Source organism: Chelonia mydas, chromosome 27, assembly GCF_015237465.2.
Source record: "Chelonia mydas isolate rCheMyd1 chromosome 27, rCheMyd1.pri.v2, whole genome shotgun sequence".
NCBI lineage: Eukaryota > Metazoa > Chordata > Testudines > Cheloniidae > Chelonia > Chelonia mydas.
In genome coordinates, this window is record NC_057860.1 from 11810474 (window position 1) to 11834894 (window position 24421).

The 24421-nt window shown below is 50.7% G+C and overlaps 1 protein-coding gene across 1 annotated transcript in view; it reads left to right on the plus strand.

Moving 5' to 3' along the window:
• LASP1 (LIM and SH3 protein 1) overlaps positions 1-24421 on the plus strand; it is a 59200-nt gene that overhangs the window by 18090 nt on the left and 16689 nt on the right. Inside the window, exons 3-4 of the mRNA XM_037886875.2 lie at positions 10219-10303; positions 20503-20610. Coding sequence (XP_037742803.1) covers positions 10219-10303; positions 20503-20610 — 193 coding nt within the window. The remainder of the gene's footprint in view (positions 1-10218; positions 10304-20502; positions 20611-24421) is intronic.

Consider the following 24421-nt stretch of genomic DNA (forward strand, 5'->3'; position numbering starts at 1 on the left):
TATAGCAGGGCTCCCACTGATGCAGCTGAGCTAGTGGTAGCCCATTAGGAACCTTAGCAGGAGGTCTGTGTATGGAGTTCTTATGGGCTAGGGTGGGATTCTGTAGCAATCTTGCTTCCTACAAGGAGATCTTGCTCCCTAAGAAAGGAGCTTTTCAGGGCAGGGGACGCTCCACAGGTGTAGATGTAATACAGAGGGATTTGTGCTGTTTCTTGCTGGGTGCAGAAGCCAGAATTCTCCCCAGGGTGGGGGGATGGGGACAGGACTTAGACAACGGCATTGGCCTAATTTCCTGCTTGAGCAGGACAGGCAGCATTTGAAAACTGGTCAGCATGGGGATTTTCTTTTCCTGCCGGAGCTGTGTGCTTGTCTTCCCTCCTCCTAGATCTCTGAGCTGATTTATGTTTAGTTGCTTTTATGTCGGGTGTAGCTTGCATGGGGCTTGGGGGAGGTTTTTACTCTCTCCCATTGTATGTAATCACCCTAGGTCCAAGGGAGCTGTGGATTAAAGGGGCTGTTACTCTGTTGGTCCTGAACAAGGATACAAGGCTGGAGAAGGAAGAGCCTGCTTCCAGAGCACTGAGGCTTTACTTGGTCACGTGTCTCTCTCTGCCCCACATATTTAAATACCGTTCACTTAATCTGACAGCAGTCCCCTGTGGTGGGGATTTATGGGGGCATCCCATTTGTCAATTCATTAAACTCTAATTAGGCTCAGCAGCTACTGACCACATCCATGCAAGAGGCCTGAAATGTGAGGCAGATCCCCCTCCCTTTGTTGGGGCTGTCTCCTCTTTATCAGTAGCAGGATGTTAAAATCTGTCTGCATCTGCATTGCTGCTAAAGCAGTTTTTGAGACACAGGTGTGCACCAGACTGGGAGGCCTTCTCATATCTCGCTGTCACTGCTTTTTCTCATTTTGGTCTTAGTGCCCCTAGGTTTTGTAGTTATTAGTCCAGAATCGGTGGCATTTCTGTGTGGCACCAATTAATTTCCATTCCACAATCCCTGCATGGCTTTCATGCTTGAGGCTCACTTCACTACCTCCAGTCCCCTCTTCGTACTCCACCCCTTCAGCACACCCAGAGCTTCAGACAAGGGGAAGTCTCTTTCCATACTTCCACTTCTGTACTGACAAAGTGACTTGCCCTGAGGTCACATGCAGTTGGCAGTCACAGCTGAACCCAGGCTTCTGCCTCCAAGTCAATGTAGCTGTAAAGATAATGACTTAAATGGATGTATCCGCTGTGTCTCTCCCTCTCTCTCTCTCTCTCTCTCTCTCGAAAGGTTAGCATTTTTGTCTGAGTTACTATCACTTAGCAGCAGACTCTACACAAACCTCACCTCTGAGGGTGCGTGGGACTAATTACTTCCTTTCAGTTAGTCACAGTGACTAGACTTAAGTTTCCCTGTATTCGCCCTCTCAGCTGCCTGTGTCTAAAAACCTTCCTTGGGGAAAGTATTCCTCTTCTGCAGTGTAGAAGCAGGGTGGCCCTGAGACCCTGAGCCACAACATCCACATTGCTATTTTTATTGCACTAGCTTGAGCCCTGCTAGCCCAAGTCTGTCTCTCTGGGCTGGGAGGCTCACTCCTAGCTGCAGTGAAGACTGGCAGAAGGGAACCAGAAGGCTTCTGGTTTAGCTTTTCCTCTTAGGGGATGTCCCCTGTGATCTGAGACATGACGGCAGCAGAGCATGCCCCTGCTAGCACAGCACCATAGGTTTCAGTGCAGGCTGTACAAACACTCCAGGGACGCACTTGAGTTGCTCGCCTGTCTACACCACTCTCCTTAGCTGCGCTGGTCTGAGTACATCAACCTGTGCAGTGCCTTGTATGACAGTGTAAGATTCACCTTGAGGTGAATCTATCTCCCTGAATTTCCAAGGTACTCTCACCTGGGTCTCTTACTAATCGGGGCAAATATTAGCCAGTCGCCCTCTTGGGGGTGTGAGGAGGGGAATCCAGTCCAGTTTAGGACTGAAGAATTCAGTATCCCAGGAGCCAGGTTTAACCTATGTCACAGACCGAGGTTAACTGTCTAGCCATGACATTGCGTTGATGCCTAGGAATGGGCCCTGAGAATAGCAGCCTGGCTTATTTATAGATGTGCACTGCTGTTAATCTTAAAATGAAAAGGAGGACTTGTGGCACCTTAGACGCTCAGATTTATTTGAGCATAAGCTTTTGTGAGCTACAAGGTGCCACAAGTCCTCCTTTTCTTTTTGCGAATACAGACGAACACGGCTGCTACTCTGAAACCTGCTGTTAATCTTGTAGCGTAGTCTCTTTGGAAACTGACTGGATGTGTGGGGGATGCTGCTCCCTTTTCTTAAAGGATCTCTGCATGGAGACTCCAATGCCCAGAAGGAGATGTCATGGAGCATATTGTTCCATGTGCATCTGCTCGGCACAGACCATCCAAACTACTTCAGTGTTGTGCATTTGGAAAGGAAAGGCCAGGTCGCATCCCTCTAGAACATGAGCGTTTGGACTTCGTCTGCCAAGACTGGGCCTTGCTTACGGGGAAGGCTGGAACAGGGACGCTGACCGCTACACTCCTTTCTTGGTTTCTGATTTCAGCCCTCTAAGCCAAGGAATACACCATGCCACCCCGCCAGGAGACCTTCAGTGGCATGTGAGAGAGACCTGCCTTCTCTGTGAATTCCCCCAAGATGTTGAGGGTGGGTGAGGGGAAAGAGCAGAGATGTCATTCCCACACATGCTGCCTTGTATTCTGTTGTTGAACCAAGGCTGCTCACCCAGTGCTTTCTCATTAAGGTTTAATTTATTGCTGCCTGTTTCTGTCGCTGATTCTCATGCATATGAGGTGATTCTCTTTCTGCCTTGTTCTAAGAATACAGGCTCCTGTGTTTATACTGGGAAGCACTGACTCTTGTGAGTGGGTGACTGGCTGGGGCCAATGCTCTAAATCAGTAACTCCCTGCCTTAGACTGGCAAAGGATTTAAATGTCTGTTCTTAATCAGGCAGCCCTTCTGTCTCATGCTTTATGATCATGAGTGTGGTGATGTAAGATCTAGGGAAAAGGTTCGAGTGCTTGCTTATTCTTTTGTATAGTCGTGTCTGATCCAGACTGCGTCCCTAGTGGCATGGGCACTCGCACAGCTTTCTATCTCTGTGTTCAGAGCAGTGTTAGCTCCTGTCAAACTACATGTGGTCTTCAACTAAGAAAACAAGTAGTCCAATAGTTAGGCTTAGAATTCAGGGATGCACAGCATTTCTCCCCTTGGCCTTGGGGCAAACAACTTACAAAATGCAGATATTTACCTGCTGCATTAGGTTAACTAGCCCTTGTTGGTAAAGCACTCTTGAGAATGCAGGATATTGGGAGGGCAAGCTGCCTTTCTGGAGGCCTGTCTTTAAAAAAATCCTGGCACATCACAGGTGAGACCCTTAGTGGGCTCAGTGTTGCATGGGAGACTAAGGTCGCAACCAGGACCAGGTGTCCCATGTTAGGGCTGGCAGACCTGAGGGGGGTGAAGTTTCCATAGCACCTGACTTCTTGGTGTACCTGGCTTCTTGCTTTCATGAATCTCTTCTTTTGGATTTCTCTGCAAAAGATATTGGGGTGGGTGTGAGTTGAATGTACGTGCTGCTCTTAGATCTGACACTTGTATTGCATATGCAATACCTGGCCTTTGATGTGCTATACCAGGAGCTTTAAGATCTGTTTTCAAGCATGTCTTGGTATACGAGCAAAACAAATTGACTTTTGGGGGTTGGGGGTAGAACCCAACAAAACTGTAAATCATGCCCTTGAATTGTGTATTTCCTGGTGACGGAAGGCCCCCTGAGTCTCTTAACCAGACCAGCACCAAAAAAAACCCCAAATAAACCAGCTCCTTGAGAGGAATTTAAATTTCCTCACCAGGTAAAAGCGTGGTGTGGGTGTGTTTTTTCTGTTTTGTTTTGTTTTGTTTTGTTTTTTTAAATGCTGTGACCACAGCTTCTCTCACCAACACCCTGAGGCCGTGGTTGGGAGTTCTGGCTCTTGCATTAGCATGCCCAGAGCATCGGATGCAGTTACCATAGTAACCTAATGACTGGGCTCTGTGCTAGCAGATAGCATGAAGCTCATGGGCCATGACTGAACCATAAATGCAGCTCCATTCTTGCCAGTATGTGAGATTTTTACAAACTGCATTTCCCCTTCACAGAACCCATATATCTTACAGTAGTGCAGCAGCTTCTTTGGCTGGCCTGAATGTATATAAAGGTTTCCTCTTTACCTGGAGTAAGAAAGGGTTTCTACCCTCCCTCCACGTATCAGTGAGATCTGCTGTGGGGGGTGGTGGTGTCACTCTCCAAAAAGTGAATCCTAGTCCTAGTATAGCTCTTATTAGAAGAGGGACTACTGATCTCACCACCTGTTCCCTGACAGGTTTCAGAGCAGCAGCCATGTTAGTCTGTATCCGCAAAAAGAAAAGGAGGACTTGTGGCACCTTAGAGTAACAAATTTATTTGAGCATAAGCTTCTGTGAGCTGCAGCTCTCTTCATCGGATGGCATGCATCCGATGAAGTGAGCTGCAGCTCATGAAAGCTTATGCTCAAAAAATTTGTTACTCTCTAAGGTGCCACAAGTCCTCCTTTTCTTTCCACCTGTTCCCTGTGCATATAATCAGATCAGCTGATATTGGTGACTCTTCAGTCCCACTGGTATCATGGGAGAGGGAAGCTGGGGTCTATTTTAGTTATCTGTTCTGATTGCAGTGTCAGATCTGGGCAACCCATTGTCATTAACATGGCTGGCTATAAGTGAAGTCAGGGTTGGTCTGAAGAATCTTCTGGCTCTCAAACCCCCCAACAGAGAACGTGGCTTGACTTCTGGATCCAAGGAGAAGGTCTATTTTTGGTTCTTAAACTGCACTCATTACCATGAAAAGAGTCTGCCTTGGGAAAATTTGTAGCTCAATCGCTTGGTATGGGGAGCAGCTTAGAATCTGGCTGCCTCTTCCTGGAGACCTCAGGGGGCTCTGTGTATGGCTGTGTGAGGAAAGAGCCAGAGAGCAAGGCCCAAACTATCCTCTCCTGCCCCAGTAAAGGCCATGTGTAGTGTTGGATTAACACACTACCATTGGCTAGGCTCAGCACTTGGAGGAAAAGCAGAACAGCAGTGTGCTTCTAACTGAAATGCAGCCTTGTCACTTTCAGTCTGAAATGTCAGAAGAAACTTTGACTCTGCTCCTGGCACAGAGAGCCTCCTAGGGAAGGAATAGGGTGGGGGCTGGAGAGAGAAGGAAATGACAGTGTGGGGGTGGGGAAACACCATCCCTAGGGGTTTCAGAGATGTGAGGTACTAGAATTCCAGGCCTCATTGGAGTGGGCTTGCATCCTCTCTGCATACCGCCTGAAACAGCAGAGATCAGTGGTACCGTCTTCTGGAGCCTGTTGCAGGCTGAATCCTGTCATGAAAGGAGATTTCTCCTGCCTTTGTACAGTGTCTGGAACAGAGTTGGTCCTATCTTAGCTGTCCTCACTGGAGAAGGCTACGTCCCCCTCTAAAACAGTGCTTTCAAATCGGGGAATAAAAAGGGTGGCAGGAAACCATTGGGATACAACAGTGCTCTGAACAGGGTCTCCTAGCAGCATGGTTCAGGTGTTTAAATCTAAATCTCTTTAATATGCATCTCCAAATTTACCACTTCTGCACCACCTATGACTGACTGATTAGCCACTTCCCCATATCTTCCCTCCCCCCCAACCATATGCTCCTGCCAACTTTCATGTTTCTTGTATTGGGTCTTGATCTACACCCTTTCTTAGGCCCTCTCCCGACTAGGTTTTAAAGCATGTTAGCTGCATTTAAAGCCAGTTGTTAGCATAGTCTCCACCGCCCCAGGACAGTAACCTTTAGGTCTGAGATCTGTGCTAGCCAAATACTACCAGAGTTCAGCATCTAAGTCAGTTTCTTCTTCTCTCAGGGAAACCCGTCTTCCACAAAGCCCAGGGAAATTTGCTAACAGTGGGGTAGACCTGTCTAAAGATGGGGTCAGATCTGTGCCAGCAACAGCCAAGCTGTCCTCATGAGACTTCTTTCCTCTTTAAAAATCCATTGGTCAGGACTTTTTAACAAGCTTTAACTCTGTCCTGGGTGAGCACAGATGACAATTGTGGCTAGACTGCTGACATTTTAGTCACCTTGCTACTCCCACTTGCTGGCTACCATTGATGGCCTGATTTTTTTTTTTTTTTTTAAATGGGAGACCAGATTTTTTTTTTGGAAATGCTTAAATTAAGTGGCCAGAATAGCAGGTGTGCAGCACCCCGCCGGAAGCTCCCAGTGCTCTCAACAGGAACTGAGCTTTCTTGTCAAAGGCCACACCTTTCTACTGCTGTTCTGGGGGATAGCCACTGAACAGCACCCTCCTGTTGTGTTCAGACCATGTCTATAGCTGCATTTGTGGGCTTTGTAGTCTGCATTGGGACGTGGGAGGCAGCGGGGGTCATCTGTACACACCATGTATATCCACTCTAATCCGATTAATCTGAATTGGAATTAAAAAAAACCCCAAAACCTTGCTTTAAGCAGTGAGCGGTCTGTAGATGCTGTAAAACTGGTTACCCACCCCCTTCTAAATCTCTCATTTAGCCAGACTTCTGGTTGGGGCAGTGCAGAGATGAGAAGGTTTATGCTGTCTGGATGTGTCTGTATCTCTCTGCACCACACCCTATGGCGCAGGGATGTGGGGGGCCAGTCTCCTGAAGCGTGGGCCAGTGTGGTGGTGTGTGTTTTTTGCTGTGGAAACTGCACATGGCTGGAGGTGGGGAGAATATTTTCCCCTCTGCAGAGATTTAAAGGCCACTTTAGCTATTCATTTCTGTACACCCCACACCCCGCCCCCCTCCCCCCCCAGCCAGAGTGTCCCTGTCTCTGCTGACAGGACACAGCCTGTTTGTAACATCACCTGCTACTAGGAATTTGTGCAGGCAATGGGGGAGGGAATGGATTGTCTCTGCTGCTAGCCTCTCAGAAAGCTGATTGGGGGAGAGGGGTTGTGTGCCTAAGATCACACTGCAGGATTGGGGGAGGGGAGAAGACGGCATGTTGCTGCTTGTTGCTTTTTACATACTAGAAAAGGTTTTGGTTTTCTTCTGAGCACCAAGGTAGAGGACCTATTTTTAACCTTGAATTTCCTGCACTGCTGCTGTGCTCACAGGTATTTGCTGTTGCAGGACGGGGAGCAGTGGCCTGCGGCTGGGTGTCTATTTTGTAAGTCTGTTAGCTGTCCTGCACCAGGACCAAGCTGTGCAAAAGCAGTAGCTGACAGCTAGGATTCTGCTGATGTGGTGCTTATGGGTCACAGTTGGTATGTGTGGCAGAGGTGTGAACAGGGTGCTGTGAACAGGGTGCTGTGCACAGAGTGCTGCTTTATGCTCGAAGAGTTCCCTGCCTGCTTCTTCAGGCCCCCAGTTTACAGCTGACAGCAGTCTACACAACAGGTGAAAACAGATTTCCCTCCTGCCCCAAAGCCATAGTGTAGATGGGACTCTGGGTGTCCTGTTAAAGGGATACTTAAACTATGCATTCTCCAGGGTCTTAACTCAGTTACAAGGGGACCCAAATTGTGGCCCCCATCTGCTTTGCTGGGACTGTAACCCCAGACCTGTCTGGTTGTAGTGGGGGAACTTGGGCTGGAGCCTGCGTTCAGTGCTGTGCCAGAATTCCCCGACAGGATTGGGAATGTCATGATTTCAAGAAAAGGCTTAAAATTGCAAAAGGATCTTTAGAGAGAGACCCTCCTAGTCCTTCCTCCTTGGATCTTTCTTCAGCAACTGCAGTTGAGTCTATGAACGGAGCCAGAGTGGTTTGAGATAGTGTCCTCTTTCCAGAGCTAATACACATGGAGGAGTGGGGTGTTTAACATAAACACAGGCAGCTGATAAGCATGTAAATGCCATGGCTTTTCATGAGAATTTAGCAATTTCTTCCTTCCTGAGGCACTAGGGATGACTGCAAAACGGTAGGTTTCAAAGAACCTCTGTAGGTCTCTGCTTCATTAGTAGATCTCTAAGAACTTTAGAGTTTAGGTGTCATTTCAACCCTATGCCTACACTGGCCTGGCTGTAATAGGAAGTGGCTCTCCCCTGCTTCCTATTCCTGGGTCTACCATCAAACTGCACAGCACTGCTTTTCAATCCATATTTCCCTATCCTTTGTCTTGTGTCTGGAAGGATCAGGTTTCCCAGGACAAATTACTGAGGCCACTTTCTCTCTTCGCTGTCTCCAGCACAACACTGAATGTTGCAGTGGGATCTTCTAGCTTCTGCCATCCACAAAGCAGTTACACAAATACCAAGGCTTGAGTTTCCTCTACACACATTTCCCAGGGAGTTTGGTGCACAAATAGTTAAGATCCCATATGAGAACCAATTTCAAGGCAGTTTGAAGAGGCAACCGGTCTTGGAGCTCTCTTCTCCTGGGCCTTGTCTTCCCCCAACCTTAAATTCCCCAGATGTGGAGGCAAGGAAATGAGCCAGATTAACTTTGGAGGCAGTTGTGGTTTTCAGTGCATGGAGTCTGTCATGCAGAAGAGGTGGATTGCCTGATAGTGGTGTAAGAGTGGTGGCTGCACTGGTATCAGAGGGTTAACTTAACCTCTGCCCAGTGGGGGGGGAGGGATAGCTCAGTGGTTTGAGCACTGGCCTGCTAAACCCAGGGTTGTGAGTTCAATCCTTGAGGCGGCCATTTAGGGATCTGGGCCAAAAATTGGGGATTGGTCCTACTTTGAGCAGGGGCTTGGACTAGATGACCTCCTGAGGTCCCTTCCAGCCCTGATATTCCATGATTCAATTTCTACTGGCCATCAGCCATACCAAGAAAGAATCAGCATCTGTGTGTTGTGCGTACAACACAGGTGCAAATCCTGCCTGCAGTACTCCTATCGGAGGAGCAAAGTAAGATAAGTGCAGGGCAAGTTCCTTTTTGGGCCTGTCTGTCTTGTTGAACGGTGGGGAAGTGGTGAACAAATTCCTCAGCCACACTAAGCCCCACTTTTGGGTATTCTTAGAGCACAGGCAGGCGCTGGGCCTACCCCGGCTCTATTAATGCACCTTAGTCCTGACCTGTTGTTCAAGTCCTGCTCAGAATGTCACCTGTACACAGTACTTGTGATGGAGCTTGGGCTCTTGCTTCACTTGTGGCTCAATCATGCTTTGAATCTGTAGGTAAAGAGGGCTGTGCAAACTCTCTCTCTCTCTTCTGGCTTAGATGGAGAGTGTCCCCTCCCTTACCAACGTCCTTTTGTCTTCCAGCTACGGGATTCAGCATTTGCCTTCAGTACTCAAGTTCCTCTAACTGCTAATTTGTGTTGTCTGCAGTAATGGCTGCATGTAACATTCTGATGCTACTACGGAGCACTTGGGGATAATAGCAGCTAGGCATGCTGCCAAAGGTGGACAGCGTTCTGTTGCTGTACAGAGCCCTCCACGTTAGGGAGTTCTTGGGGCTTGTCTAAACCCAAGTGGTAGTGCTAATTGTGTACCAGAATAGCCAAGCAGTACAATCCCCAGTGTGGAAGTAGGTAAACAGTTAGCTTTGTTACTGTACCGATAGTCTACACTGGCAGAAGACCCCTTTGTACCAGCAGAACTGCATGAGTGCTAGCTGGTTGCACTGTTCTAACTATTTTAAGTGTTTTACACTCTGAAACAGCTGAACATAAAATCTGTGTAGACCAGGCCTTACATCCATTAACATGAAGAACACTACCCACTACTTAATGCACAATTGAAGTGATTCAGGAAGGTGTCCTAGGCTTTTTCCAAAAATCTAGGTTTTTCTCCTGCCTCTTTGAAGGAGGGAGGGGAAGGGGTGCTAAAGAGTCCCCTCTTAAAGAGTTAAAACCACTTTTTCCCTATAAACTAGCTCCATGCTAGCAAAAGGCACCATGTTAGCAGCCCTGAAGACTGCAGTCCTCAAGCCACCCTGCTGCTAGGGGTGCCTCTAACAATATACTGCAGCTCTGCTCTTAGTAGAGGGACTATTTCAAGAGCTAAAGGCATGCCATCTAGGGGCCTGTTGAGTCCCTGATGAGCTCAAGGCTGACGCAAAGGACTGACCTGGAGCAGGGAGGGTTAGGAGTGGGGCTGATGTGTTCCTAGGGGCAAGTCCATCAGGGTGGCCCCTTGTGTGAGCTCAGTTTGCTATGTCCAGTCTCTGGGCTGATGGTGGCTAACAGGTCTTGCTTCTCCTCTCAGACACTACCCGAAGCAGTCCTTCACCATGGTGGCAGACACTCCGGAGAACCTGCGCCTAAAGCAGCAGAGCGAGCTTCAGAGCCAGGTAAGAACGCTGTCAAAGGCTCCCCTGCCCCTTGGCCAGGCTACTGTCGCTTGCCTCCCTGTGCCACTGGTGACTCTCCATCCCGAGTTCATTCTGGGGTGGGTCATTTCTGAAATATTGCATGGATCTGATAGTCTGGCAATTCCTCTGGTCAGTCTTGTCCCAGTACCCTGGCCCTGAGGGTCCAGCACCTCTTTGAGCTGAGAAGCCAGGATGTCCTGTGGTCTGTGTTTGGTTTTTTTTTTTTTTTTTTCTATCCTGTCCCGATTGCACCTCTTCTTGTCCCAGCATCTTCCCTTCCTGGCTAGACTAACAGGCCTGATGACATGAACCTGTGAGCTGTCTCCCTAGGGAGGTGGTAGAATCTCCTTCTTTGGAAGCTTTTAAGGTCAGGCTTGACAAAGCTCTGGCTGGGATGATTTGATTGGGGATTGGCCCTGCTTTGAGCAGGGGGTTGGACTAGATGACCTCCTGAGGTCCCTTCCAACCCTGATATTCTATGATTCCCCTGGACAGACAATTTGCTCCCGAGGCTTGAAAAAAAGGAGGGGAGGAAAGGATGAGACAGGACCTGGTCTGGTGCAAGAGTCTCCCTGTGGGGCAAATCTCTGAGCTTGCTTGGGCCACGTCTGGACAGCCCCCTCCCATTCTGTGGTCCAGAGATGGAACTGGGTCGTCAAAAGCCCCCAGCTGCAAGGCAGAGCTGAACTGGATTATTGCCCAACTTCTGATGACACAATAGGAACTGGCTTTGGTTTTAGATCTATTAAGGGCTTGAGGTGGGCCAAAAAGGTCTCTTCTTCCTCCTTCCTGCCCTGGAACACTGAAATATGCAGCATTTGAAACTCAAAAGCTTAGATTATGATCTGCAGAGTTCGCTTTAAACAGGGCGTAGCTTGTTTGGGAATAACAGCTTGGCTGACTGGCCTTCTGTAGTGTGAATTCTCAGCCTCCTTAGTATCCCTCGCACTGCTGAGGTTTGAGAGTAGGGAGCAGGGCTGTACAGGGGAGTCCAAGCCCAAGGAGATGATCTCATGGCTGCTGCCAAGTTAGAGAACTCTGACTGTCCTGAGCTGCTGTCTCTGACTTCGAGGCAGCACCACGCTCAAATTAGTGCCCAGAATACTCTGCCATGGCAGGAAAATGCATCCAGGAGCAATTTTTGGCTTGTCACTCATGCATGAGAACACAATTATCACATCCTGTGCTGAGAATCTGATTACCCTATTCTACCCCCCCCCCCCCCTTGGTGAAAAGGGGTTAACAGACTGCTTTTGAGGGGCTCACCAAGGCATGCCAGCCTGGCTCTGCACAAGCTTAACAGAGGCACTGTTGGGCTTGGAAAGATCCAGGCAGGGGGTGTACAACCTGAGACTTGCCTTAGTGCTGTTTTCAGGGTGAGCAGGCATCATTCAGGATCAATGCGTTCCCCTCCTGCTGCGCTGTGACGAGCACAGTGACCTTCCTTTTTCTCTCTCCCATTAATTGAGAAGTGCCGGGAGCTAAAAGGCAGCTTGCTGGGAATGGCTTCCCTGCTGGAGGAGGAGGGAGCTAGGCCTCCCTCTGGTGTCACAGGGCAGATGCTAGTTGCTGGGGTATCTTCTGGGAGGGGCCCTTCAGCTATAGTTTTGAAACATCTGCTTTTGTAAGGTCCCTTCCTCGCAGCAAGTTTCCCAACAGCTCTCTGACTTGCACAAATGCAGCTTTGCCTGAGCAGTCAAGGCTTGCTTTGGGCTTCCTAGAGCTATTGTGGGAGGCAAGTGCCGCTTCTCCAAGGTAAGAGGCAGGAGAGCCCAAGAGTTCGCTGTTCAGGTTGCTTCAGCCAGTGCTGCTTTTTCCCCCTTAGAAAGTCTCCTGGGGCTGTACTCCAGCATATCCCCACTGGGCCCAAAGACTATCTAGAACCTCTCTGGAGCTGGTGTCCCTGCAATTCCCCACTGGATCTATTGTACTTAGAGGAATTCTTAGATCATAAGGCCAGTAGGGACCACCATTGGGATCCTCTAGTCTGCCCTGTGCTCTGCAGGAAGTCATAGAAAGATTCTCTGAATTCCCACAACTCTCCTCGTAGGAATAGAAATTTGTCCCGGCATCCTTTGCACAGTAATGGGAAGGGATTTTTGGCCATCTTCTGTTAAGCTGGTTAGCTGCTGCCCTCCACCCCAGAGGAGGCTGTTTTGCAAGGCTGTGTCTGTAGCTGTAAAGTACCTTAAGCAACCCTGGTGTGTGTTTTGCTGTGGGAATATCAGATGCTGTTTTCCTTTGCTTCCCCACCCCCTTGCCACATAGCAAACCTGTAGTCCTGGCAGGGGGCGGGAGGCAAGCTGGGTGCCAGGTTAACTGCCATGTTGCCTGTCACACTGAACGGCTGGGCCCCAGGGTACTTGTTTTACTTCTCTAGGAGGCTAGAGCAGGCACCTAGCTCCTCCCACTTCCCTCTTAACCTGATGCTCCAGGGAGTCTTGTTTTGACCCAAACATCTGGGTACAGGAGAGATTAAAGAGTCAATGCCCCAAGCAAAAGTAGCTCTGGAGGGGTTCTACAAACAGTATTCCCCCTCTCCTATGGTACTGGGAGGCTCAAAGCTTCCCCCTGTCCCAGTGGTGTGTTCCCTGTTATGGGAAGGATTGCTTGTCAGGTGAGCTAGAGGAGACCATCTGTGCAGCAGTTTCCATCTGAAGACTCCAATCATTTGGCAAATACTAAACTCTATAAGGCTCTGCTTCATTTACTACAGACACGCCTCCTCCAGGGTAGAATGAGGCAGCTGTTAATAGCACGGAGCAGCACTGAACAATACTTCTTGACGGGAAGCATAGTCCAGTGGAAATGGCCTGGGCACAGAGTTAGTAGAATGAAATCCTAGCTGGGTAAGGAAGGATGGTCCAGTGGCTAGGTCAGTCTGGCAGTTGGTGACCTGGGTTCAATTCCGTGCTACATCAGTCTGACACCTTGGGCAAGTCTCTGGATCTGTTTTGTGCCTAAGTTGCCCATCTGTACAATGAGAACACTTCCCAGATGCTCAATGCTGTGGTGATCTAGGCCATATAAATATCTTGGAAGAGGGTAACTCCCTCAGTTCTGTGGGATCTCAGAGCAATTTTTAAATTTAAATTCGTTTTAAAACTGGGAATTAATATGTCTTACAAAGGGTGCTCATCTACTGAATCCTTTTAGCGGCAGGCTTTTCTGAGGCCTCCCCTTCAAGTACTGCCTAGGCCTTACCCTGCTTAAGATCCTGTCCCACTGTAGAATGGTGCATAAACACACCCAAACTGTTCCTCTTCCTGTGACACTTCTCTTGGAGGGCTCTGTCCCCTGCTGGAAGAGGAAGTTCATCAAGCTTGGATGAAGGTGGCAGGACTGATGGCCTGAATGAAATCTTTCCATTTGAGCATAGCTGGGGGCTCAAAGAGCAGTCTGAGGAATAATTGCATTATGTCTCCTGGCCCCATCTCAAGCTCTGACTAGATGAGCAGAGAAATCTAGTCTGGGATTTCTGCTGCAGCTGCCCCACTTGAACAGTGTGGGTGAATGGTCTTGTTAGTGACCAATGGGGAGCAGACTGTCTCTCAGTCTGACTGGAACCAGGCCTGGATTTGTGTTCAGCTGTCCTCCTCCTGTGGGGAAGGGCTGTCTGGTTGTGCTGAGAGGAGAAACTGAAGAGGAATAAATCACTTTAATGTAATCTTGGAGAGAAGGGTCAGGTGCATATTTGATTGGAAATGAGCTGGTGCAGAAGCATATAAATGGCTCCTCCAGCTGAGGAGGTCTGTGCTCACATGAGAACAATTACTGGGCTTCTGATAGAGGTACTATTGCATTCTAGGATTCCACCTTGAGCATCTCTTCCAGGCCAGAGTGACTCACAAGATGTAATTTCTGAGCCCAAGGGAGGAGAGGCTGCTGTTGGGTCCTGGCAGTACTAACCACAAGGGACCCTTACTCAACTGGAAGTGGGAGAGCTGTGGGCTATGGAAGAGCAGAAATCCAATGCCCATGGCCCTCTAGGGAGGGTAGATCTTAAACAGGCATAAGATAACATCCTAATTCCTCTCTCCTTATGTCTGCCTTTGTTCTGCTTACAAAGGGAGTCTCCTGTTTTCTAAGCACCAAACATTTACTCTAGTTAATACACAGTTACTTTTATCTTCGCTGACGGTTGCTTCAAAGGATATAAGGCTGATATCTGCTAAATTTGCCCAGAGCTGAGCAAACCCCACATGGTCTGGAATGTGACTCCTGTAATCTTTGTACTACCAGTGAACCAATCTTGGTGGCCAACTGGACAAACCCAACTCGAGCTGGCAAAAGTGGTGCCGGAATAACTGTAGCTATACTAGGATTTTTGCCAGTATAAAAATGTAACTTTAAAAAAAAAAAAAAATCACACCCCAAGCTGACACTTCTACACAGCAAAAATCTTTAAATGTAGACCTGGCTGTAGATTCTGTCGGAGGGGTTCATTGTCATGGAAAGATGGGGTTTGCTTGCTGTGTGAACAGTCTTGTGCTATGTTCTTCAGGACACTCATCAAGACTCCATCTCTATTGCTGAGTCTAACCTTTTCCAGAGCCCTACTTTCAATCCAGCGTGCAACCCTGCAGGGCTGGGGAGTGTGTGACCTGTGCCTATGTCTACAAGTCTTGGTGCGCCTCTCCCAGAGACTGGAGGGGATGGCACTGAGCTATATTGGAGAAGGAAGGGGAGAACTGGTAGGACTGTCTCTTCATTCCATCTCCAGTTTGAAAATCCTCCAGAGTGGACACATCCCCAGTAACGGCTTTTGGCCAACACACAAGGTTCTAATACTGGATCTAACCTCCTGTATGGGGTCTGTATCCTGGTGTGTTTTTTGGGGTAGGGGGAGGGATGGACTCTAGTAGTTCTATTCTAATGCTGCAGTAGTATATGATGATGCTGATGCTAGTAACTTCTCATTCCTATTGTTAGATTACCAGATTCTAATCCCCCCCAAAACAATGCTTTGAATACAAAATCCCAACTACTAGTCCCAGTCCAGAACTCTTTTGTGGACAGGGGAGCTGTGGCTCAGCTGTGTGCCACGCTGGAACTGGTTAATATAGTCTGCATCAAATCTCTTGGTTTCTGTTTCTATTTCTATTCGCCAAGAAGGCGTCTCTTGTTCTGGTCGCTCTCGGAAGCAGATGATTATCGCTCATGCAGCTAAACTAGGCCCACAAAGTGACCGCTTTTACGCCTTCGCTCCCTGCCTCCTGCCCACACCTGCCAGAAGAATCACAGGGTTTTCATCCTGTGGCTTCCCTCCCAGACTCTTGAAATTGGCCCCTTTGGAGAAATATTTTGATGCAACCTTTCCTGTCCAGGGGTGGAGGTACCTGTTGCGTGGGTGGCATGTAGCTGTTTTGTCTGACTTTGTTCCGTGTGCCCCTTTCTGAAGCAGGGCTTCTGACACTCTTTGGTCTCATTGAATGTCCTTTAATGACTGGACTTTCAAGCACCAGCTCTCTAATACATATGAACAGAGAGCTGCTGTGCACTGCCAAGTGCGGGGGCATTTCTTCTGTAGCTGCCTTTAGGCAGTAGCTGGGATAAAGTGTACCATGTCACAGCAGTCTTCAGGTCTGTACCTCCCACTTCAAGAGTGGGGGAGTCTTCCCTCCTGAGTGAATTGGTTTCACAGTGAATTGGCTCCACAGGGATGGAGCAAAGGCTAGAATCTTGTCTCTCAAATGGGGAAGGAGCCTTGGCAGAGTTGAGATCTGATCTAGTAGTGAGGAGGCCTGTGGAACAGGGGTGGAACATGATCTAGTTGGACATCAGTGGGTCAGGACTCCTGGTTCTGTTTCTGGCACTGTCACTAACTTCTGGTGTGAGCTTGGAGGGGGAGTGACCTGCCCATTTCTGCATCTGTAGAATGAGGTGAACAATATGCAGGGGGGGGAAAGGAAGAGACATGAGGCACTTTCTAGGCAAACATTAACAGCTTGAAATCCCAGGCTGGAAGGAGCTGTTGAAGTGAGCAGCTAGGCTGGCAACTGAGCTGGGAACCAGCTGGTAAAAGTAACCATTCATCCCTCTTGCAGGGCCCAGACCTGTCAACCCTAATGCCTCTTTTGAGGTGATTAGTCCCACTGACCTGCAGAAGGCCACTCTCGGCTTTGATGCAGTCTTGGACTTGTGCATGCAAGCCCCAGCTTAGACTAATGGCTTTCCTCAGCTCTTCTCCTTGGCTGTGCTTTTCTAGACACTGGGAAGGGACTCCAGGCTGGTGAATGGCGTGCCTGCCACAGTGCAGGGGTGAAGGCTGCCTGGGGGTCAGAGGGCCATGGCTTACCCCTGTGGTGCATTTTGCCTCCGTTGTCTGCCCTCCCCCATCCTAGCCCGTGCAGAGCCATACATACGTGGGAACGCACTCCCTGCCCCACTCTGTCTGGCCTTCTGCAGGCAACCGCTCACTGCTCAGCGTCTTCCAGCCTAGTGCCCATATAAGGGCAGAAAGAAGTAAAAGGCTGCCTTGTCTCAGCACTTCCTCCCTTCTCTCCCGCTTGCTTAACCCTCTGTGTGGCTGCTCCAGAGAAACTGCTCTTCCTGTGTACGCCCATGGTTCACTGTGCCTGGCTTGCTGCTGAAATACACTCCTGGCTGCCTCCCCCATCTGGCTTGGGTAACTTAAGGCCATGCCAAACGCTGCGTGGTGGGGTCTGTAGTCTAGCAGGCTCTGACAGGCCCGTGTCTCCTCTCTCAAACCCTCCCAGAGCTCACACCAAGCACTAGAATTAAACAAAACGGCAGGGTGTTGAGCTCAGCAGACGCTCCAACACCTTGGATTTTTGGAACCTGTCATGATTGAAAGGCTGACTGATGCAGAGAATATGGGGTTAAAGGGCTGGGTTCCTCTTTTCTGAAGTCCTGAAAGAGCCCTGCCCTCTTGACCAAGACTGCTACCATACATCTGTGGTTTAGATGCAGGAGTCACAAAGCCCATGGTTAAGTCAGAGTAGTTTGGACTGAATGAATGAAATGACTCAGGCCAGGCTGACTCGCAGTCTGCTCTAGAGCCCTGTTCCTGCCCTGTCTGCTCATACTGTGAGTTGGCAATGTGATGCCCTTGGCCCAGGAAAATGGAAGAACTTGGCACTGATACCTTGGGCTTCTGTTCCCTGCAAGCAGAAGAGCAGCAAGTTGCTCTGAGGGCCTGGTTTGGTTTTAATAGCATGCTTGACACAGTGCTCCAGGAGTAACAGTTAAAGCAGAAATGGCCACCCAGTGGGATGCAAGCCACAGGGTAGAGAGCAGAATGTGTGTGGTAGAACAAGGAGAAACAGCTTGGGGCTTGTCTTGACTAGGATTTAAAGGCACGTTGGCAAACACAGACAGATCCTAGCGTAGCGTACATGCTGCCTTGTCTGACATGCTAAACTGCTAGCTGTACACGGCATTGTCTACGCTAGCATCTCTTTGTTAGCTATTCCATCTTTAAAAGCTAGTTAAGGCAAGTCCTCGAATGGCCCTGTGGATCTCTCTCCCTTCCTCATGAGGGCCTTTGGTAACATGCCTTTAAATCCTAGGCTAGAAAACAATTTCTGCTGTTAGCAAGGCAGTGATCAACTCCTGTCTGCAGGTGGCCAATCATGCCAGCCTCCGAGACCTGCTTGTTTAACTTACAAACCAGCACCTTTGTGCTTTCTCTTGGCCTATGCTGGGCAGTGGGGCTCAGGCTTCAGCCCTGAACCCCAGCAAGTCTAAGCCAACCGGCGATGGGGTTGTTACTGGCTTTGGGGTCCTGACCCACAGTTTGAGAATTGGTGTTACATTATCCATTGCCTGGCCTACAGTATACTTCTAAGATGTGCTCGCTGACCCCATACCTGTTGTTTCTAGCCCAGACAAGGCCAAGGACCGTGAACCCTGCACAGGTAGACAAGGTGCTCCTAGTGCTTTGGTTTCTAGAGAAGTATTAGCTGTCCCACAGGGCTACCATGTTTCTATGTGAAACCTGTTTCTGGGTTCAGTTGCACATAAAATCTGTTCTTTCCAGACAGCTTGAAAGATTCTGGGTTTAGGCTGAATGTGGAAAGGGGGCAGTCACAGGCTTGTTCCTCCTTAGTGCAGTAGATCTCCAAGCTTTACCTCTGCGTTGTGCCGGTGACCAGGCCAAAGAAATGAGGCATGCAGTCTTACTGCGCAGGAGATGCCCAGGAAGGGTCGGGGCAGGGGGGAGAGAAGCAAGTGCTTTTGTAGAAATGCTGCTTTGCTTGGACTGTACTGGCTGTCTCCCCCTGCATCTCTCTCTAGTGTTGCTGGCTGAGGGGAGGGTCTTAGCCTAGGTTGTTTGCACGGTGTGTACAACTCTCTGAAGACCAGATCAGTGTAGGGACTAGGACTTGCTCCCAGGGACCCTTCCCTGGCATGCACAGCTGTGATTCAGCCTCTTAACTAACTGCTCTGCAGTTGAAGTGTTGGCTCCTCTCTGGCTGTGGGCTGGGAAGGGTTACAGGAAACTGATGGTGCTGGCTAGACTCACTGGTGTCTGGCCACCACTTAGATGAGCATTTCCCCCGCTCCAGCTCGGAGTGGGAGGGAGTGACATGTCCACATGCTCCCTTGCCCTGCCTCTTCCTGCCTTCTTACCCTCCCAGCCCCTCTCCTTGTAAAGACTCCTGCTGCTCAGATTCCTCTGCCGGCAGGGCAGTGGGAGTTGGGAATGGGCAGTGCCCGAAACACAGGAGGGCTGCATGAGCGCTCTCAACCCTGAGTACCCCAACTTCCCATGGGAGGGGCTGGGACTCTAGAGACCCAAATCAGCGGGGTGCTGTGGCACATGGGTGCCCATCACACAGGGGTGCAAAGGGTAATCTGCTCAGAGCTATGAGTCAAGTTATTGACCTACCTTCCTTGGTACTGGAGTGCAGTGACCAGTGACTGCTCTAGTCATGGGTTCACTTGCTTAGTGGAGGTGGGATCTCCAAGTGGGGAGGGCAGGGTTGTGTAAGCTTGGAGGGGACTTCAGGGCAGCTACTTAAAACGAGCATCTGCTGGGTAAAGCAGGGTCCTCCTCTGAAGACTTTACTGCATCCAAAAGGGATAATCTGGGAGCATCAAAGGGTGAAAATCCAAAAGCGTGTGTTTTCACTGCAGAGTTCAGCTGAGCTGTTGCCCTCCCTGCACAAACCTTGCACTGGAGCTCATATGTACTTGCTTACCTGGGTTCCATGTGTCTCAGTCAATAGATTTGTGCTCCTCAATCACTTGGGCACCCTTGCAAATCCCACCCATAGTCCTTGGGGAGGCCCTTGGCCCTCTGGCGCAGACAGCGGCAGCTGATCCAGAGGGCTAGGGAAAGCCTGGATGCAGATTATTGCCTCCTAAATGGAGGGTGGGTAAGGTGCTGCTTGACCTGCTGCTCTCTGTTGGGAGCCCTCTATTGCTGAAAGCTGTCTAAACAACCGTGACCGGCTATTAAAGTGGCCTGCAGCTGTAACAGCCTCCTCTAGATGCAAGCGGCAGTTTCCATCCAGTGAGGCTGGTCTGAGCGTTTCCTTCCTTGCTGGAGGGATTGAGTCAGCGGCTGGTTTTTTAGCCTCTGTAGAGGCTGACTGTTTGGGGAATGGTGAAGCTGTACTGGGGCAAGGCAGGGCCAAGGATGGGCCCCTGGCAATCCCCGTGCATGGGATTAGCTCAGGGCAACTCAGTAGGTCTGGGTGGTGGCGTGTCAGTGTATCTAACAGGTTTGTATGCTGCTTAACCTGCTGTCTCTCTCAGAGGAGAGATGAGACCGAGATTGGTGTGACTCGGCACCTTTTTTTTTTTAAAAAATAAATAAATAAATAAAAATCCCATGACCCTGCCCCTCCTCCCCCGCCCCCAGGAATGAATGTGTCGAGCCCCAGGTACTAGCCAAATTGAGGTCACCATAGTCTGCTTCCCACAATTCCCCCTGCTTTGTAACTTGGTTATAATTGTCCTAACTGGGTTCCACCCTAGAGGTGACAGACTTGCACTTTGTTGCAGAAGTGCTGTTGTACCTGGAGGTCCTAAACCCCCTTTAAGAATAACCCATTCTGCCATTATTGCTGGGAGGCTGGGCTAAAAGGCTATCTTGGGGGTAGCATGCAATGCTGGGAAAAGGGTGGATCACACAGAGGCTGGGTCTTGCCACATGGGTTGCTCTGGATGATTCTCAGTGTCTTGTTTTGCTTATCTCTCGTCCCTAGATTCGCTACAAGGAGGATTTTGAGAAGAACAAAGGGAAGGGATTCAGCGTGGTGGCCGACACCCCCGAGCTGCAGAGAATCAAGAAGACTCAGGACCAGATCAGCAACGTATGTAGCTTTTTAATCTGTGCTCTAGAGTGCTGTGTTGCTGTGCTACCCCTTGGCTTTCTGCTGTGGGACGGGGGACAAAGGAGCAGCCCTGCAAACTGAGGTTGTGAAAACAAGGTTTTTATTTACTACAACTTGTTGGTTTCTTCTAGGATAGTTGCGGGTGGAGGAGTGGGCACAGTCCTCCTGCTAGTGCACGTAATTTCTGTATGTTTGTGCAACTGGAATGTGAAGCCTCTGTTCCCTGCAGACGCCCCATGATGGGGAGCTGGCAGGGCCTTGCAATCTTAACTGTGCCATGAAGGGTTCAAAGTGTAGTGGGATTTGGAGGCTGGTGGGACTCTCAAAATGAAACAAAGCAAGGGTGAGCCCTAGGGGATGGCCCTGAATGGGCCAATCTCATCTGTCCCATACTGTGGACTCTGTCCACTACTGAATCCCAGGCTGTAGGAGAGCCGTCAAAGTAACAAGTCAGAGTGCAGAATGACTCCAGTTTAACTTCACCTTCGGTGCTGTCTCAGGAAACCTCAGCCAAACGCACCTCGCTTCCTCATGCCATGTCTCACTTAGACAGCTGTGCGGTGTCCTGTGCCAGTTTCCTCTGACTTGACCATGCCTCCAATTGTCCAAAGCTCACGCCAGCAGCCTGGCTGCTGGTGGGTTTTGCTGCAGCTGTTCAGTCCATGCATGGGCTGAATAGACACTGTATCCAAGGTAATCCCGGCACCTGCTGTTCTCCAGCAGGATGGGCTGTAACCCAGTTTCCTACCTGGCATCGTAGAGTGTGGATTGCTAGGCTGCCAGCTGCCTCACTAAACTGGATGCAGCCCTCCAAACGGAGCTTGAGTTACAGCTTCAAAAGCCAGCATATCTTTTTCTCTCCTCCTCTTCTGTGCTTGGCCCTAGAGAAGGTCCCGTGTGCCCCCCCCCGGAGCTGGATGGACCTTCTCTAGGGCCTAGCACAGTGCGGTCTTAGTCCCTGACTAGGTCTCATAGGGGCTTAAAGGAACTTCAGTCCTTTGCCTTGTCACTTGGATGGCAAACCAAGGGCCCAGTTCCTAGTGTCTTGCCTCTAGGACCTCTAAGATGCTCTCTAGTGGACATCTTTGTGAAGGCAACTATCCCCATGTCACGGAGTGTGGGGGAGTCCAGGCCCTGCACCCCTCTTCCTGGGATTCACTGAGACTCTCAGCCAGCCAGTAAAACAGAAGGTTTATTGGACAACAGGAACACAGTCCAAAACAGAGCTTGTGGGTACACCCAGGACCCCTCAGTGAAGTCCTTCTGGGGGAGCAGGGAGCTTAGACCCCAGCCCTGGGGTTCCCTGTGTTCCTCCTCCCAGCCCCAAACTGAAAACTAAACCCACCCAGCAGGTTCCCTGCTGCAGCCTCCGTCCACATTCCTGGGCAGAGGTGTTACCTCCCCCTCCCCCTCCTGGCTCAGGTGACAGGCTCTCAGGTCTCCCGTCCCCAGGGCACATTCCCAGGTCAACACTCCCCCCTCCCTGCTGCTTCACATCGTCACATCTCTCCCCCCTTCGAGACTGAACTGAGCGGGGTCACTGTGACCAGTGACCTGGGGAAGTTCGGGGCCCCCTCTCCGGGACAGCGCATCCGCTATCAGGTTGGCACTTCCCTTCACATGGACCACGTCCATGTCGTAATCCTGCAGGAGCAGGCTCCATCTCAGGAGTTTGGCGTTGGCTCCTTTCATCTGGTGCAGCCAGGTCAGGGGAGAGTGGTCGGTGTAGACGGTGAAGTGTCGCCCGAAGAGATAGGGCTCTAGTTTCTTGAGGGCCCACACCATGGCCAGGCACTCCTTCTCGATGGCCGCATAGTGTTGCTCCCGGGGTAGCAACTTCTTGCTCAGGTACACGATGGGGTGTCTCCCCCCCTTTTCATCCTCCTGCATTAACACCGCCCCCAGTCCCGTGTCGGAGGCGTCGGTGAACACCACAAAGGGCTTGTCAAAGTCTGGGTTTGCCAGAACTGGGCCACTGACCAGAGCCTCCTTCAGCGCCCGGAAAGCCTCCTGGCACTGCTCGGTCCAGACCACCTTGTCTGGCTTCCCCTTCTTGCATAGCTCCGTGATGGGGGTCGCTATGGCGCTAAAGTGGGGCACAAATCTTCGGTAGTATCCTGCCATCCCAATAAAGGCTTGGACCTGCTTTTTGGTGTGGGGAGCGGGCCAGTCTCTGATCACCTCCACCTTGGCCGGTTCCGGCTTTAGGCGGCCGCTCCCCACCCGATGGCCCAGGTAAGATACTTCAGCCATCCCCACCTTGCACTTCTCCGCTTTTACAGTCAGCCCAGCCCCCTGGAGTCGGTCCAGCACTTGTCTAACCTGGGACACGTGGTCCTCCCAGGTCTGGCTAAAGACACAGATGTCGTCAATATACGCCACGGCAAAACTCTCCATCCCCCTCAGGAGCTGGTCCACCAGGCGCTGGAAGGTGGCCGGCGCTCCCTTGAGGCCGAAAGGCAGGGTCAGGAACTCATAGAGCCCCAGAGGGGTGATAAAGGCCGATTTCAGCCGGGCATCTGCATCCAGCGGCACTTGCCAGTAGCCCTTTGTAAGGTCCATGGTGGTAAGGTACCGAGCTCCTCCCAGCTTGTCTAGGAGCTCGTCCGGCCTGGGCATGGGGTAGGCATCAGATACAGTGATGGCATTGAGCTTCCGATAGTCCACACAGAACCGGACCGACCCGTCCTTTTTGGGGACCAGCACCACCGGCGAGGCCCAAGGGCTGGCCGATGGCTGGATCACCCCCAAAGCCAGCATGTCCCGGACCTCTCTTTCCAGGTCCTGAGCAGTTTTCCCGGTGACTCGGAAGGGGGAGCATCTTATCGGCGGGTGCGACCCTGTCTGCACCCGGTGGACAGTCAGATTAGTGCGTCCAGGCTGGTTGGAAAACAGCTGTCGGTACGGATGCAGCACCCCCCTGACCTCAGCTTGCTGGGCAGGGGTGAGCTGATCCGAGAGGGGAATTGTTTCCAGGGGGGAACCAGCTCTGGTCCCAGGGAATAGATCTACTAAAGGGTCATCTCCCTGCTCCTCCCAGTGTCCACACACAGCTAACACCACATTCCCCCTGGCATAATATGGCTTCATCATATTCACATGGTACACCCGGCGGTGGTGCGCCCGGTTAGACAGCTCCACCACATAGTTTACCTCATTGAGCTGCTTGACGACCTTGAAAGGGCCCTCCCAGGCGGCCTGTAGTTTGTTCTTTCTCACGGGGATGAGAACCATCACCAGATCCCCGGTGGCGTAGGCCCGGGCCCGCGCCGTGCGGTCATACCAGACCTTCTGCTTCCTCTGGGCTCTGGCCAGATTCTCCCTGGCCAGGCCCATGAGTTCAGCCAGTCTCTCTCGGAAGATCAGGACATACTCCACCACTGACTCTCCATCGGGAGTGGCCTTCCCCTCCCACTCGTCTCTCATCAGGTCCAGGGGGCCCCTCACCCTCCTTCCATATAACAGTTCGAAAGGCGAAAATCCGGTAGACTCCTGGGGCACCTCCCGGTACGCGAACAGCAGGTGAGGTAAGTACTTGTCCCAATCCTGCGGGTGCTGGTTCATAAAGGTTTTCAGCATCATCTTTAGCGTCCCGTTAAACCTCTCCACCAGCCCATTGGACTGGGGGTGATACGCTGAGGCCCAGTCGTGCCGGACCCCACATTTCTCCCACAAGCACCGGAGCAGGGCCGACATGAAGTTGGAGCCTTGGTCTGTCAAGACTTCCCTGGGGAACCCCACTCGGCTGAAAATGGTCAGGAGCGCATCTGCCACGGTGTCTGCTTCAATG